The sequence below is a fragment of the Physella acuta genome, unplaced genomic scaffold (assembly GCF_028476545.2).
Source record: "Physella acuta isolate Inbredline_101_S28 unplaced genomic scaffold, ASM2847654v3 ptg001029l, whole genome shotgun sequence".
Lineage (NCBI taxonomy): Eukaryota > Metazoa > Mollusca > Gastropoda > Physidae > Physella > Physella acuta.
Window position 1 is genome coordinate 191889 of NW_026732546.1, and position 18112 is coordinate 210000.

At 33.5% G+C, this 18112-nt stretch overlaps 1 protein-coding gene across 3 annotated transcripts; it reads right to left on the minus strand.

Annotated features, from left to right (window-relative positions):
• Window positions 1-7418: 7418 nt before the first annotated feature.
• On the minus strand, window positions 7419-16328 carry LOC131954795 (uncharacterized). Of its 3 annotated transcripts, none has more exons than XM_059318582.1 (10): window positions 16129-16328; window positions 14217-14323; window positions 13076-13199; window positions 12778-12965; window positions 12568-12600; window positions 11804-11849; window positions 10991-11043; window positions 10754-10820; window positions 9833-9898; window positions 7419-8725 (listed from the first exon to the last, which is right to left on the minus strand). In XM_059318582.1, the coding sequence occupies exons 2-10, from the start codon at window positions 14304-14306 to the stop codon at window positions 7773-7775; spliced, it is 1620 nt and encodes a 539-aa protein (XP_059174565.1). In that variant the 5' UTR covers window positions 14307-14323; window positions 16129-16328; the 3' UTR covers window positions 7419-7772. The 3 variants fall into 3 exon arrangements, with proteins under 3 accessions (XP_059174565.1, XP_059174563.1, XP_059174564.1); XM_059318580.1 differs by having other exon boundaries at window positions 16108-16328; XM_059318581.1 differs by lacking the exon at window positions 16129-16328 and adding an exon at window positions 16036-16097.
• Between the last annotated feature and the right edge of the window lie 1784 nt (window positions 16329-18112).

Here is an 18112-nt window from a genome sequence, read left to right on the forward strand (position 1 = left end):
GCGACACCATGACGTAAACGTTCTAACTCAAGAAAAAACAATGTTAGATCCAACTATATTAATAACAGACTATAGATAAACTTTGTTACTATTAAGTCTGCAGTAAACATACATGTACTCGTACGTGGCATATATTTAAATTATAGGCCTATGTAGGCCGATGCACACATAGATACACTCACACACTCACAAACATATATAAATATAAATATAAATAAAAATATATATATATATATATATATATATATATATATATATATATATATATATATATATATATATATATATATATATATATATATATATATAATTTGTTTCTCGGTGGTGGGGGAGGACACCACGAAGTGCCGCACCGCGCGACATCCGACCTAGCGACGCCACTGCCTGTTTTGACCATGAAATTAAATCTTAGATTTCAATACTACTAAAACTAAAACCTTATACATAATTTCTTTGGAAGATACTATTTTCGAACATTGGTAATACTAATACGCCCTTTTTAATTAAAAAAAAAAAGAGTTACTCTTATAGTCTTCTTAACTAAGTGACAGCAGTATACTAATTTTTGTTGTAAAAGGTAGGCCCTATACATTGAAATCAGTGTTTCTTCCAGACTTTTTTCTCCGGGGGGGGGGGGGGGGGGGGGGCATATGAAATTTTCGGGGGGGGGGGGGGGCGGTAAACTTTCTTCGGGTGGGCGGACACTGTTAAAAGTATATCTTTTCTATATAAATTATATAAATTTCATTTCGTTCGGGGGGGGGGGGGGGGGGAGCGGTAAAAAAATTTCGGGGAGCTTCGCACCCCCGAAGAGATGCCTGGAAGAAACTCTGATTGAAATAAATATTTTATTGTAAATTATCGAAAATCCTAACTTTGTTAAAAAAATATTGAAAGATGATTTCCTTAACAGTAATCTGGAGGGACTTACCATGCTATACAAGTGACCTCCTCAATTTATGGATATTAAATTTAATATTAAGCCCATTAAATAACCCTTTTATTTCAAAAAAAAAATATTGACGATCATTGAGAGTTTTTTTTTTTAAATTTATACATCTGCTAATACATGTTTAAGCAGAAGAAAATCGCGTACAATGATTTGTTTTAGCAAGATCAAAGTTACTGAGGGACTGACCTATGGTCAAACATTAGAGCTATTTTTGTTAAATATCTGAGAGGAGGGGAGAGTTCTAAATACATAAGGTCAAATATATTTGACAAACTATTAACCTCCACTCTAAAACACACTTTAAACTATTCAAATTAAGGCCCTTGAACGGACAGTCTCGTTTTACTTCCCTTTTGTTTGTCCATACAATATGATTTACCTCCCCTGGAGCTGACCCTAGAGTGAACCCCTATTTGGACCTTACCGCTGTAGACCTTGATGAAGTGTGGAATCTTCCGCTAACTTGACGTTAGATTCCACACCAGACGGCGCAGCTAAATATAGGTTCGTGGACAGACTCAAAGAGACAACCAATTCAATCGGGAGCTATTTTTACCCATTGAAGCTACGGGTCGCTGGATATAGGTCACACGAAGTAAACACAAGTGCAAGAGAACCAGTTTAGTGTCCCATTAGCCAAATATGGAAGATTTATTTCACTATATTTCAGATTTCTCAAAAACCTTCAGAATTTGATAACTGTATACCATATTCTCATAAAGAATATCTATACACTTTTCGCCTTTATGTATTTTCTAAAAAAAATCGAATATCCCCCCCTCCCCCATAAATTTCAATGTTTCTATAAGTCTATAGCACCCTTAATCTTATATAAGACTAAACGAAAAAGTTTAATGGAGTTCACTTCCGGTACCCTTCTCTTTGAGAAAATTTTCTTTAGTAAATGAGTAGACCTATATAAAATGTTATATATCTATCGAACTTTAAAATTTTGAAATAAAATAAATGTTTCTCTTCACCTTTTATTCACATAGTCTATTTTTGGCACAGGGAATATATTATTTCGCTTATCAGATTAGGCGATATTTTTAAGCCATATCATGTTTCGCTTAGGCGATAACGGTTATCAGATAAGATTGCATCACGTGTAGAATATACATAGAATACAATCACATAATATTGTGCTTGTCTTGACAAAAATAATATCCTATAATTTAGCACACTTTTAGGTGTACGTAAAATTCCATTACGTATGTTGTTGCAAGCAGTGCTTCTTCCAGACTTTTTTCTCCAGGGAGGGGGGGGGGGCGGACACTGTTATAAGTATATATTTTCAATATTGATTCCATTTCGTTCGGGGGGAGGGGGGGCGGTCGACTCTCTTCGGAAGAGGGGGGGGGGGGTAGAACACTGGTTGCAAGTATGTCCTACTGTATTGGTCGTGTGGTCAAGGTCGCTAGGTGTAAGGTTAACAACAGGTTAGGTGGCGCTACATATCACTTATGGGACGGAGACGGAGCTGGCCTGCTAACCCGTAAGTCTCGAGTTCGAATCCGGGTTCAAGTCAGTAGACTGTCCCTGAGTCCACCCAACTCTGACGGGTACCTAACTCACGTTAGGGAAAGTAAAGGCGACTGGGCATAGTGCTGACCACACTATCTCTTCATATGCCGAGGTCACAGAAACAAGTGAACTCTACTTCACTTGCCCCATAGACCGTCAGGTTTGAAAGGGAAACTTACTTTTTACACATCACTTGGATTCTGCAATGTGGAATCGTCTCGGGCACTGAGACAGTAAGCTTATGGCGTGCCACCTTGGGGCTTTTTTGTTTTATAATGGAGTGGTCCCTCCCCCCCCCCCCATAATCTACAATTGTTCTAGAATAAAACTTTGTCTAAAATGAATGGTAACACACCATTTATATTAGAAATGAAATATTACTTGCTTTGTTTTTAAAACAATACCTTATGACCAGTTAATAATATGTTCAATATATAAAGTGGTCTTCTAAAGTTTTACAAATGAATACAAAGATACTTTTTTATTTTACTAATAGAAATCACTTATTTCTCTACTTCAAACGCAAATAACGCCCAACCTACTAATTTCTGAATATATTTAATTACATACTGATTTTGTATTATATTATAATTCGTTCTTTTCATCAAGAACTGCACTACTCATTTACTTAGAAATGTTAGTTGAAGCCTACTTAGTGATTAAGGGAAAATATCTCTTTAGCCTTAATAAAGAAAGTAATTTGTTATTTTTGCTTCCAATGATCGCCAATAAATTTGATATGATGTCAAGGGCTATAATTGCTAACTTTAAAATATTTAAATTAACGAGTCGACCCGCGGCGTATCATAGGTCACTATTTAGTTGTTTTATTTTCTACTTTCAGTAATTCATAATTTGTGAATTCGACAGTACCAATGCTGCCACTGAAAATTTTTGCTTTAAAACACTATCAGTAACCCCCCCCCCATCCACCTTTCCCCCTACCCTACCCCCCCCCCATGTGTCGAATTCACAAATTAGGAATTACTGAAAAGTAGAAAATAAAAAACTAGATAGCGGCGTACGATACGCCGCGGGTCGGCTCGTTGTAAATATTTAGCGTGAACCACAGCTCAACAGACCATGTGGGGGTGGGGGTGGTAGGGATATGCTTGGAGAGGAAGAGAGGGGGCTGGTAAGTAGATTATATTTTATTCATGGATGTTCACTGAGGCGAGGTCGAGCCAATGCAACCATGCTTGCTACTTGCTAAACTAAAAAGTCTCTAGTACGAAACCCCGGGCAGATAAGGCTCGATAGTTATCGAACTATGGGGTCAGCGACCCATAAGGGAGAGATAACTCCGATATCAAACTCTGGTTTCCTACAAGCAGCTACTGTGACACTGTTGATGCCAAGTCGTATGGGTAGCGCCGTTCCCATGGATCCATCAGATGTGTGGAGAGAGAGGGGGGGGGGGCTGATAAACGTGCAACGTCTGCCTCTTCTCAACTGCACAGGCTTTGCGCCTTGATTTCTGAAGCCATTAGAGCAATTATATATTTATATAGGCCTTCTCTCTATATATGCTTACTTTTATACCTATATATAAGTATGTGTATGTGTGTTTTTAAGTATTTGTATGTGTGTAAAACCAATCGTATGTCCGGATGTCTCAAGTAGATATGAAATGAACGTGTTTGTCACAAAAACCTTAAGCACAACCCAAATTTATACAGCAGTGGCGTCGCTAGGTCGGGTGTCACCCGGTGCGGCACTTCGTGGCGTCACCCCCCCCCCCCCCCAGAAACAAAGTATATATGTGTTTGTGTATCAGCCAACATAGGCCTAAAATTTAATATACGCCACATACGCGTACTTATATGCTTATAAGTTTGAATCACTGCAGACGTAATAGCAGGGGCGTAACGAGGGGGGGGGGGGATGCAAATCGAAAACTTGAGGGGGGGGGGGGTGCAAATCGAAAACTTGAAAGTTTGTCCCCGGGAAGGGTCGCAACGCCTCGGGGGTGATGACACCATTAAGTGCCGCACCGGGTGACACCCGACCTCGCTACGCCACTGCGTAATAGTAAAGATGTTTATCTATAATTTGTTAATATTATAGTTGGATGTAGCACTGTTTTCTCTGAAGTTAGTACGATTACGTCATGGTGCCACCATGTACTTAAAAGACTATTTAACTTTAAATAATTATTAATTGAACTGGCAAAAATTACATTTTTTTTGTTGTAAATTTTGCAATTTGTTGCCTTGGTGTTTCCCGGTGCGGCTCGCACCTCCGATACGCCTCTGCACTTTATACTTGGGGTTCATCTTTTGCATGGATTTCGAAATGTACTTGGTCATATATGAAAAATATAAATTCGACGAGGACTGAAAACTTACCATTAACTAATAAAAAACAACCCCAAAACACTGCATTAAACTTCACGTGGTCGTAGATAGAAAACACAGGAAGCTAGGATTATTGCCCTATCGGAACAATTTGTTTTAGTTTTAGGGATATTTTTATTCTATACACCAGGCTCATCTTTTGCATGGACCTCGGTAATTCACTCGGCCATCGACCAGAGGCGTAGCGAGCGGGGGGGGGCATATATCCCCGGGCGCCGACCTTAGGGGGGGCGCGCCAAATGGAAAGTTTGAGGGGGGGGGGTTTGCAAATAAAAAGCTCGGTGGGGGGGGGGGTGCTAATCGAACGAAAGTATGGGGGGGGGGGTGCAAATGAAATGTTCGAGGGGGGGGGGGGGGGGGTGGTGCAAATCGAAAGTTTGTCCCCGGGCGCCGGGAAGTGTCGCTAAGCCTCTGCCATCGACATTAATAATGTGGATCCATTATGGAGCGTAGGTACGCAAACACGCCTCTCCGTCGTACTAGGGTTTGGGCGATTCCTCTTTGTTTTAAAAATAAATTCAAATAATAATAGTGGTGTCATAAGCAGAGTTTCTTCCAGGCATCTCTTCGGGGGGGGGGGGGGGGATTGGGGAATTTTTTTTACCCCTCCCCCCCCCCCCCGAACGAAATGAAATTTATATAATTTATATAGAAAATATATACTTTTAACAGTGTCCGCACCACCGAAGAAAGTCTATCGCCCCCTCCCCCCCGAAAATTTCAAGTGCCCCCCCCCCCCCGGAGAAAAAAGTCTGGAAGAAACACTGGTCATAAGGTGGGGGCTGGGCCCTAACCTGGTGACACCATACCGAAAAAGTTTATTATTTAAACATTGTTTTATCCAGCTGGATATCAGAATATTATGGTGAGAGGGTGACACCAAAATAAAAAAATGCTAAATTGTATGAGGGCCGAGGACTAGCCTAGTGACGTCACTGGTTCGGCCTACAGTCTCGACACGTTATACGGATTGCATTTACAATTCGTGCATTAAATAGAAGAGCATGGTTTTTTCACAGTGGGTCTTGCCTGTATGACAAGTAATTCAAGTATGCATTTACATTTCTTATGTCTTAGTTCATCACTAACTCTGCTGAAATAAACCGGGAGTGATCTCCCCTAAACTTTCTCTAATATTCTTATATAAAATAACAGGGGATGGGAACTCGGGCTATAGACATGATTTTTAATCCATTTTAAATACTTAAAGTTTTAAAAATAGAATAAAATCTCCTAGACAAATTAATTGCACACCAAGTGAACGCCAAATAAAAAAGCGCATAATAGTGCGCAATATTATTAGTACTTTTAAAATTTACATTAGTTTTTTGAGAAATCGGAAGTAGCGTAAATTACTACTTCCAGTCAACGGAAATTACTCAAAATTTAACAGAAGGTAGAGAATTAGATCTTTTACTTACATGTGAAATTTCATTTATCTATCTGAAATAGTACTCAAGTTATAGGCTTTTGAAAAATTCAAAGTAGGAAAAGTACCACTTCCGGTTATCGGAAATCGCTCAAAAGTTGATACGGATCTACGATTTTGATAAAATACTTATATATGAAATTTCATTAACCTAGCTGTAACGGTACTCAAGTTATCGTGTTTACACACGGACAGACAGACACACAGACATACGGACAAGATTGCAAAATTATGTTTTTCCGTATCAGTTAGATGTAAAACGTCGATTTTTTTTTTGCACGATTACAATACTTTCTCTATACTTCGTATATACGAGAAAGTAAAAAGTAAAAGTTGTAAAAAATGTGTCATGACTAGCCTTTATAAAAAGAATTAGAATATTATCATTCAAAGATTTTGAGAAGAGCGAACTAGGTCAATAATTGCCGCCAAAAAAATCTGGTTAAACATTTTAATTGATAATTTTTTTTTAAAATGATAAGATTTTGATCAGTATTAGAATATTTAATTAGCTCTAGGTTAACATTAGAGTCTGCAATTAAAACCTGACTTTATATTTCTTCCTTTGTCAACAATGGGTTGACTTTATTAACGTCCATCAATGACATCACAGTTCAAATTAGTTAATAAACTTACATGGACATATACGTTATTATATATGTCAAAAATAGGTAACATTAATAATGTTAACAAATTTGAATTGTGGGATGGCGTGGTCGGATAGCAGATTGCTTAATTGCTCATGTAAGTAAGGTCTCCTTTCAAACATGACAGTCTATGGGGCAAGTGAAGTAGAGTTCACCTGTTTCTGTGAGCTCGGCTTATGAAGGGATAGTGTTGTCAGCACTATGCCCAGCCAACTTTGTGAGTTAAGTACCCATCAGAGCTAAGTTGACTGATGGTCTACTTGAACCCACATACTTACGGGTTAGTAGTCTAGCTCTCTACAACCAGACCACTCTGTCCCTTGATTGTTCAGGGAAATGGGAATTTTTCTTATACTTTACTTTTATGTTACCATATATATATAAATATAGGCATATATATATATATATATATATATATATATATATATATATATATATATATATATATATTTATACATACATGTATACATAATTCAAAAACTTAAAAGACAATGGATGTAGATCAGGCAAGAATAATGTTTACTACATCAACATAATCAACTGCAACCAGATGTTTAGACTAAGACTGATTGGCAAGCTATCTACACCAGAGATTGGCAAATAAACTTTAATAATTTATTTTAAATGAACTTTAAAGTAACAATTTTGAACAAGTCGTAAAAAACATTCCTAATACATTTAGCCATTAAAAAAAACATTTGGTTAAGAAAAAATGTAACATTTTTTTTATTATACATGAAAACAGCATTATAAAGTAAATTGAGGATAAAAAAAACCAACCAATTTTAACAGAGAAAATAATTTCATCACAAAATTTAGAAAAGGGACTTTTTTTTTTAGTAATGAATTCATTTACTAACAGTTTAGCTCAGTTTTTTAACTTTTCTATGAACTGCTATGTTGAAACCACCAATCTCATTACACCCCTGATGATGGTAGTATAAATATGGGCTAGATATACCATCAGTCATATCAGGGATGCACACTAGTGCCCCCAGGGACCCCGGGCAGGTGTCAGCAGTGTAGATAAATCTGACCCCTTCATCGACCGAATCTTGTTTTTCCACCCATTCGCCCACGGATACGTGTTTACAGTATCCATGCGGATGAGAGACAATGAAAACAATTTTGTCTTGCGTTGACAATTGCTTAAACCTAAAAAAATTCTTTTTCCGCATGGCTTGTACATGCTTTTCTGCTTCTTTTAACTTTAAACCAAACTCCAGGTCATGGGTTAGACAAACTACATCAGAATATAGATCAGCGCCTAACCCGTGATCCTTGGCTAACTTTTCCTTTTTCTTTTTAGCTTTTGTAATACTTATCCCCATCCCTTCAAGGGAAACAACTGGGCTTTTTTCTTCATCATATCCCCACCAGCACACAGTGTCCAAAGCATCAGCTTGATCCATCACCAGCATTTTCCCAGTCTTAACAATGACCTCAACCCAATTCTTATAAGGATATGAAGACGTTTTGCAGCTATTACAAGGGCAGGAACCTTTGCACTCTTTTACACTTTTTATAAAACCAGTTCCATATCTGACAGTATTATCTCCTCTTGTTAGGGGTAAGAACTCTGCCTTGTCGCCAAATACCAGTTTTCTATCATGCAAACCTACAGCTACCCTGACAGTAATGTCTGAGACAGCTTTGATAAACTGGACCATTGAACGTTTCTGGTTTTTAGGCAGGTGTTTCAGTGTCAGCTGTTTGATGGGAATAAAATTAGCGTGTCCCGGGTTCTTCAAACACTGGTCAAACTTCTTCTTCGCCCCTAAGTCATTGTCAGTACAAACTTCAACTTCTTCAGAATCTGGAGAAATAAAAAAATTAATTACAATTTTTAGTTGGTACCAAAACTTAAACATACATACAGTAATTTTAATTATTCTTAAGTAAAAAAAAAACCTACACTTATAATATGGGTTTTAAATTTAAATCCAAATGTTCATAATTGTATTATTATTAGCAAGAAAATAACAGATTTGTTCTTATAGCTATCTATGACACTGGCATAGCCAAGGAGGGGGTTATAGCCCCCCCCCATAGACACTCACCTATATATATATATATATATATATATATATATATATATATATATATATATATATATATATATATATATATATATATATATATATATCTATATCTATATATATATTTCTATATATATATCTCTATCTATATCTATCTATATATCTATATATATATATATATATATATATATAGATATATATATATATATATATATATATATATATATATATATATATATATATATATATATATATATATAAAATTTTTTTTTGCCACTGATCTAGTATCCCCCGATGTAACTTGTACAATAGAGATCTGTATTTCTTTATTACTAACATCACGATTAGCCATAAATAGAATTTTACTCCCAATAAGATGTGTTTAGCATCTATACGCTTTTCGTCAAGGCAATACAGCCAAGTAATTAATCTTTTATTATAATGGTGTTGTGTTTAAGTTAGAGAGGATAGCATAAGTGTAAGGGCTAGGGTAAACTATAGCAATACCATTACAAGATTACTTCTATACAGCTCTGCTAGTGATCTAAGAAGTGTTGAAAAATTGAACCAAATCAAGTGCTGGCCTGATAATGCACTGTTCATGTTGCTTTATTGTTAACATCTTATTCTTTTATATGGTTTAAAAATATTCATATTGAATTTAGCAGTGCTATCAGTTTTCATTTGACAAATGTAATTTAGGTGATAGCAGAATAGTCATCAGTAGAAAGATATCTTCTATTTTGTTATATTATACAATAAATAACATAAGTTTAATATTGCTTATTGGGTAGTAAACATAATTGAACAAAATAATGATTTTAAACCTTAATGAATTTTTCTAATAGCAATAAGTTAGAAAATTGTGCTAAAAAATGACATACTAAAGTCTAAGGATAGGAAATCAATATGGCTGTCTGGCTGAATCAACTCCTCTAGATACTTTTGATCTGTGTAAAGATAAAACAAACCAAGATTAGCTGGGGATGGTGTGGTCCAATGGTAGAGCTTATACTTGCTAGCCTGAAAGTCTCAAATGTTCGGATCCCTGGATATAGTCCATAGGACATCCTTGAGTCCACCTAGCTCTGATGGGTACCTGACTCACACTAGGGAAATTAAAATGGCTGGACATAGCACTGATCCTTGAATTCCGACATCACTGAAATATGAACTCTACTTCATCTACCCGACTAGGAGAGGATGATGACAGATTTAAGCTAAAGCTTGTAACTACAACTACAAGTTATTAGTTTTGACTTTGAAATGTTTTTTTTATTGCACTTTCAAATATTTGAATTGAAAAAATGCTGTTTTCAGTTACCTACAATAAGTTTTATTTCTTAACACTTCACACAAAATGTAGCTAACATCAGAAAGTAAAGATTTCACCAGCTAAAACAATGCAATGCCTCAACACTAAAGTGAATGTTGGAGTGGTGTTTTAGTGCTTTTCTCCCGGGGCATCCAAATAGATTTTACAGTGATTAATTCCTAACCACCAATTGTACATCCATAGGCACCAGCTAAGATTCACCAAAACAATTAACATTTTCAATAAAGATTATTCTGATAAGCTCCAAAAGGTCTTTACCAATGAGACACAGCCATGCATGAAGCATAAGCCCAAGCCTATTAAAAAAAAAACAACAACCATGCACACAGTAGTCTATCAAAACTAAGCACAATAAAATTTGCTAATGCTAACACTAAATTCCGAAAAAACAAAACTAAAGAAATGGCATTTAAGTCAAAACATTAAAAAAACACAACCCCATGTTGCACAATACACACATAAAAGTTACCTAAATCTGTGTTGCTGACCATATCATCAGCTTGAGAATCCCTTCGACTACTCCAGCTGTTTGTATCCTACATAATGTAAACATAGTTCAATACACAAGCATCAACTTTTCACACATAATATAAAAAATTGTTTAAAAAATTATTCAAAAGATTATTGCAGATCAGTATAAATATATAAACACATCATAAGAGCATGTTTTAAAAATAATTGAAAAAATAAAAAATAATTTTTTTACTTGTATCTCTACAGGAGCGCAGTCTTGAAAATTTTGGAAAACATTTCCTGCATCTGGCATCAGAAAGTTTATTAGAATACTTTACATGTCATTAATTACTACATCATAATAAGATGGGAATCAGTGCATATAAAAAGTATTAATTACCTCCCCATAACTAAAATGGATCTATTAGTGCACAATTTTAAACATAAGGATAAGCCTCAAGAAACACAGTTACATGGGTGATACAATTTGCTGTTAAATGTGAGTGTGTTTGACTGAGCTAATGTAATGGTGAAAGTGTTTGTGTCTTTGTATGGGTGTGTTGTCTGACTCAGATAAAACAATGTTGACAGTGGTGTGTATGTTTGTGTAGGTGTATCTTTATGTGGGTGGGTGTTTTTATGTGGATGTATCTTTGTATGGGTGTGTTGTCCGACTAAGCTAAAACAATGTAGGAAGTGATATGTGTGTTTGTTTTGGCTGTCAGAGGTTTGTGTCTTGTCAAAGAATAACATCATTATTCTACAAAAGCCAGTTGGGTAAGTTGCAGATATTTTATTTTGTATCTTAAACCTGACCCTATCCATAATAGAAATACATACAACAACAATTAATATGACAATAAAATGCTTAGCAAACAGTATTTAATTACTAGATATTTATTCTAATTGTTATGTTTAAAATAAATCTTACACTTAACCAGTCCTCTTTCAACTACAAAATGAGGTTCAGTTCAAGTAATGATTTGATTTTTTTTTAAATAATAAAAGAAAACATACAGTAAAAGAAATAAGTAAATGTATAAAATGTATAAAAAGGCTTACTTACATAAATTCAACTTTAGCTCAGACAAATCTAATTCAACATTTTTAACCTGAAAAATTAATATTAGCTTATGAGTTATTATACCATAACGTAATGATGGTAGATATTACAAATATATAAAAAACAAACACATAACACTGCCAATGGTATTAAGAAAAAATTACAAGCAATGTAAATTACTAAAAGGAGCTTGAATCACAGCTAGAGCTTTTTACTTAAAGCTAATATCCATTGCAAGCTGTAAAAGTGCTTCAAAAGTCTACACTTAAAAATTCTAAGTAGTAGTGGTAGTTACATAATATACCAATATTGACTGTTTAATAACTTTGAAGACAAGGAAGATGACATTTTAATCAGATCTTAAATAGATACTTTATTTTTGTATACTAAGATGAATTGTAAAAGATAAAAATATTTTAACGATGTACTAAGAATGCTTAAAAGAAATTAACGTTGTGTGTTAATTCAACCAAGTGTATGTGTATGTATAAAGTGTATGTACTACAATAAACAATTCTGAATTCCCTTCAACAACATCCTCTTCCCATTAGTTGATTAAGATGTCCAAAAGTATTTTTTCTTCATCTATTGCTAAACATAAATAGTCCCCTTTAAAAAGATGGTATATATATATATATATATATATATATATATATATATATATATATATATATATATATATATATATATATATATATATATATATATATACACGATTAGAGACAAATAAGATAAACTATAGTATACCAGGAAAAATAAATACTTACTTGCTTTTCTAAATCACAGACTTTGGTATCCATCTGTAAAAATAAATTAAAAAATGCACATTAAAAAGTTCTACTGATGTTTTTAAAGGCATTAAACTAACAACATTTTTACATCTATTTTAAAAACATATTTAAGTAAATATGACAATGATAAAATAATGCTTTAAGTATTAAGTAAGATTAAATTTTAAAAATGACAAAAATAATTACCTTGGACAATCCATTAGTTATGATTTTATCAGAATTATTTTTCTCCAAAGTATTTAACCTTGAAGTCAATTCTTTAACCTTCAATTCTAGTTTGGTTTGGCTTGTAGATATCACTTGTATCTGGCTATCTAAACCCCCATAATCCCTTGCAGGCAAAAGAGCTTGTTTTGTATGGGGTTTCATCAGCTCTATGGATAAAAATAGTTCTAATGTTAAATAATATGAGAAAGTGTATAATCTTTGTAAATGTTACAAAAACATATATGGTGTTCAACTAACTGATAAAAAGAAAACAAACCTGAAAATTCCTTAACTTTGTCCTTGACGACTCTGATAGTATCTTCTATTTCAGCATCAAAGAGTTTAAGCTTTTTATCATCTTTACATTTTTGTTCTAGTAAAATTTTTCCTTCTTGTATTACCTATAATAAATAAAAAAAATTGAAGTTTGACAGTATTATTATTAAATTTAAAAACTCAACTTCCTAAAAGGTCTGGCTGATTCTAGACAGTTACAATGTGGAAAGGATGCTACCATTTCCAAATACCATTCTGGATTTCTATTCCTTCTCATTCAATTTTTCAATATTCCTGCCTTACTGACACATAATAATTTAACAAAATATGTTAGGTTGAATTCTAATTTTAATCTATCAAGAGAAAATTAGAAGAACTTCTTTTTTACATTACTATAAATCAGTGGCGTAGCGAGGTCGGGTGTCACCCGGTGCGGCACTTAATGGTGTCACCCCCTCAGAGGTGTAGCGACTCTTCCCGGGTACAAACTTTCAATTTTCGATTTGCATCCCCCTTCGGACTTTCGATTTGCACCCCCCCCCTCTCAAGTTTTTCTCTATATATTTTACTATTTTTTGCCTTGGTGTCAGCCCCCTAAATGGTGTAACCCGGTGTGGTCCGCACCCCCCTCGCTACGCCTCTGCTATAAATGCAAACTACTTTCATCCTCAATGATTTATACAAGACTTCTTTCCTCTCCAATAACCCAGGCAAGACTTGAACCTATATCCATACCAGTTGAGGACCATTGTCAATGACATTTCACAACAGATATTCTCTATTACCCTTAAAATATGACAAAATTCACTTGATAATAACATACACTCTCATACCCTTACAATTGGATACATTCACTTGACTATAGTGTTGAACTCAACCTATGAGAAGGCTAATGCTAAATGCAACTGTTTCTACAGAACATTTAAAGAGATAATCTTTATATTTTTCACTAATGTTTGATATTTTTGATACCTCAACACCCATTTTCTAGAAAAGTATTTTAATTTTTTTCCCTGTACAGACCAACCATAAATTTTATAGAAACCAGTAACACTAACAGTAACACTAACAGTACCACTAAAAGTACCACTAACAGTACCACTAACAGTACCACTAACAGTACCACTAACAGTAACACTAACCTTTGCGGTGTATGAAGTTATAGACCTGTGTAGGTTCACCTCATACAGTTCCAGACACTTGAGCCTCAGGGAAATCAGCTCTTCACCCATGGTTCTCCAAACTAGGGCTAAAGACAGACCCAAACACAATGTTTTATAAAACATCAACAACAATTATTATGTTAGTGACATATATTTCTAGCCTGATTACTCAATGACTATACTCTCTATCATAGAGTAAGCTTGACATCATTTATGGAGGACCCTCTAGACCAGGGGTCTCCAAACTACGGCCCGCGAAGTCCTCTCATCCGGCCCGCGGAGATTTTTTTGTCCAAGGAAAAATCGTTTGTTGTGATGGCTGAGGAACTTTGCCCAGAAAAATCAAAATCACACCTGGAAGAAACTGGCCCCCAAACTGAAATTTGATAGTTAATGCGGCCCTCGGACTTAAAAGTTTGGAGACCCCTGCTCTAGACGTTTAAAAATAAAGCTGGAGTGATCTTCCCCAAACATTCTAATATATTCTTAAATAATAGTATGGGGGGGGGGGGGGGGGAGGCACTTTCAAGACAATAACAGTAGCAAAGTCACTTGTCTGAGTAAGCTTCTGCCCCCTATAGAAGACTGGCCAGTAGAAGACGCAAAGACCTTAAAAAAGCTAAAAATTGGCTCAAATGCCACTATAAAGTTTAAACTTTAAAGGAAAAAGTAGGGAGGTGTAAAACAGCAAAATCTCAAATTCTTATTAACCGTCTCATTAAGCTTAATTAAAAAATTTTGTGCACCATTACAACACTGAATACTTGGGCCTAAATTCTTAAAAATTAGGCCCCTACTTACTACTTTAACTTTTAGTAATACTTTACTTTTAACACTTTACTACTAGGCTAGGCTTAGTCACTCACTCTTCACTCTACGTTTTTATTTATTAAATAAAAATAAATATATTAAAATAATTAACTAGGCCCTAATGAACTAAATACAATTTATAGTATAATAAACTATAGGCCTACTATAGGCCTAATTATTAAATTAATGCCTCAATGCCTAATACTAATAATTTCAAAATTTGATTAGGCCTAATTAATAATTTGGGTAATCTATCATTTTAGGTACGTAAAATCGCCCACGACGGGCGATTTTACGTAAAACGATAGGATAGATTACCATAATTTCAATTTATAATTTGGTAATATATCGTTTTAGGTACATAAAATCGACCATGACTAGTAATGTGAAAAACAGGTGACTCTTTTAAATTTTAATAATTATTTCACATTTTGAGGAGGATTTGTGTTTTGAAAAATACAAAAATGTTTCCTTGTCTCATTTATTGACATTTATGTACCTGTTTTTAAACAATTGAATTAAAACTTTTCAGTAATAAATGAAGACTAGCGATGTTTACAACAGATGCAACCATGCTCATTTACTATTATAACTATATTATAGTAGCCATCTTGTTTATTTTTTTATTGTAAACTTATAGCGCAAGATTCAGGGGAAGCCACTCTAACTTACAGATGGCCGCTTTTATATAGCAAATCCTGCTGTTTAAATATAATTTCTTGTCTATATTGATATAAAATAGGCTATATTTAATTATTTAGCCATTGATTTAGGTTTATTATTCATTTATCTATCTATAATCTATAGGCCTAATATTTGACACAAATATATCACAATATTTAATATTCAATATACATATAATGGTCTAGGCCTACTTCTATAATTAAAGCCTTGACAATGAGTTAACTTTTTTGTACATTACTAGCCGCGGGCGATTTTACATAGATTCTAGATCTAGACTACCTCTAAACATAAAACGAAAGATTACCTAGTAGATCTAAATCTAATACCTAGATCTAGATTCTAGTCTATAATTTTGATTTTTGTAAGCTTCACTTACTGAGTACTGACTGACACTTACAAAAACTAAAAACAAGTCTTGCAACTTAAAAAGTAACTGTACTTTGTAAATCTAGCTCTCTGGTCTAGATTAGTAGATTAAGTGGAATACTTAATTACATACAATTATTAATTAGGCAATAAATCTACATTTAAAAGCGATTCGGGCTTAGACCTAGATCTAGATCTACCAAGTAACAACAAATTAAAGTCAAATTTGGATCAGCTGATTTCTCAGTGAACTTGTCTGTTTCCCGGCAAACATTTTAGGCAGTACATTTTAAAATTCGCTTTTATATGAAATACATTTTCCCCATACAGATCTTGGACTAGACATTTAATAAATTACATTTACATAGGACCTATGTAATCGAGATCTAGGGCAGTGGTTCTTAACCCGGCCAGGTAAGATGACACATCATATAAAAATATCATTTTTTACCGTGCGATAATTACTTTAAAGATGATAGTATAAAACTAATTAAAATTTTACATGCACATTTCCAACATACATTGGAGGCATGCCTTCTATTTAATACGCAATTTGAATCCGAATTAAAATTATCTATTTTTTTTAAATTTGGACTCGGCATAGTACTGAACACAATTTCCTTTCACATGCCAGGTCGCAGAAATAGGTGAACTCTACTTCGCTAGCCCAATAAACCAATTAATTATAGATTTAGATGAAAAAAAAAAGTTTATGGTCAAAGGTATGTAACAATGAAAATCCTATTCATCTTTAAAAATTGCAGAGTTGTATACCTTAGTATGACATTTTTTTTTGGTATAAAATAGCCGTTTACGGTCAAAGGCACGTAACAAAGAAAATCCTGACTATCTGCAAAATATGCAGAGTTGTCTACCCTGAAAATAATAGATATACTATTTCAATGTAGAATCATTTTTCTTTTATGGTCAAAGGGATGTAACACAGAAAAACCTTAATACTTTTAAGACAAGCAGTTACCTACCCAACAAAAAAAAAATCTACATATCTACGTTAAAAAATACGTATCTTCAAAAGTTGCAGTTACGTATCGTATAAAGAAATAACATTAATAATAATAATAATAATAATAATAATAATAATAATAATAATAATAATAATAATAATAATAATAATAATAATAATAATAATAATAATAATAATGATAATGATAATGATAATAATAATAATAATAATAATAATAATAATAATAATAATAATAATAATAATAATAATAATTTTAATAATAAATATAATAAAAATAGTTTTAATAACAATAACTACAGCAATAATGATATGGCTATTTATATTTTGCTTGCTTTATACTGACCTTAAACGTTTTAAATTTAGTTTTGAACTAACGTAATTTTAAGCAATATATTAATTAAGTTAATGTTTTTAAATTAAATACTTTTACGGAAATAAGGTAAATAGCCTTTAAAATATTAAATTGACAAAAGATTTTCATTGTTACTTCCCTTTGACCAAGAAAATAGTGGTATTAAATATTAAATCTTTATTACAGGGTACATGACTCTGCATTTCTTAAACTCATACATGATATTTATTAGTTGTATACCTTTGACCATAAAATGCGTTTCTATTTAATATTTAAGATTTAGTGTAGATTTTTAAAATAAAATATTATGTGAAAACATTTCTGAAATGTTTCGGCTTCCATAAAAAAATAAAACAAAACATTAAAAAATTTACCCAATAAAATTATTTCCATAAAACTATTAAAAAAAAATTAAAATTAAAAATACCAATAGAACACCCGGATTGTTTGAAATATATTTTAAAGATTTATTTGCTCCTATTTGAGCACGTCCGGTAAGCAAAAATTAATTAAAAAAAAAGTTTGACAAATTTAAAAACATTGGAAATTAACGACAACTAATATAAATCAGAAGGAAAAGGTCTAGGTGTGGGTAATCGTTAATGCCAGTTACATGACATAAATAAACCCACATAGATAATTAGACACATTAAAAAATAAAGTAGAGCAGAGCAGAGC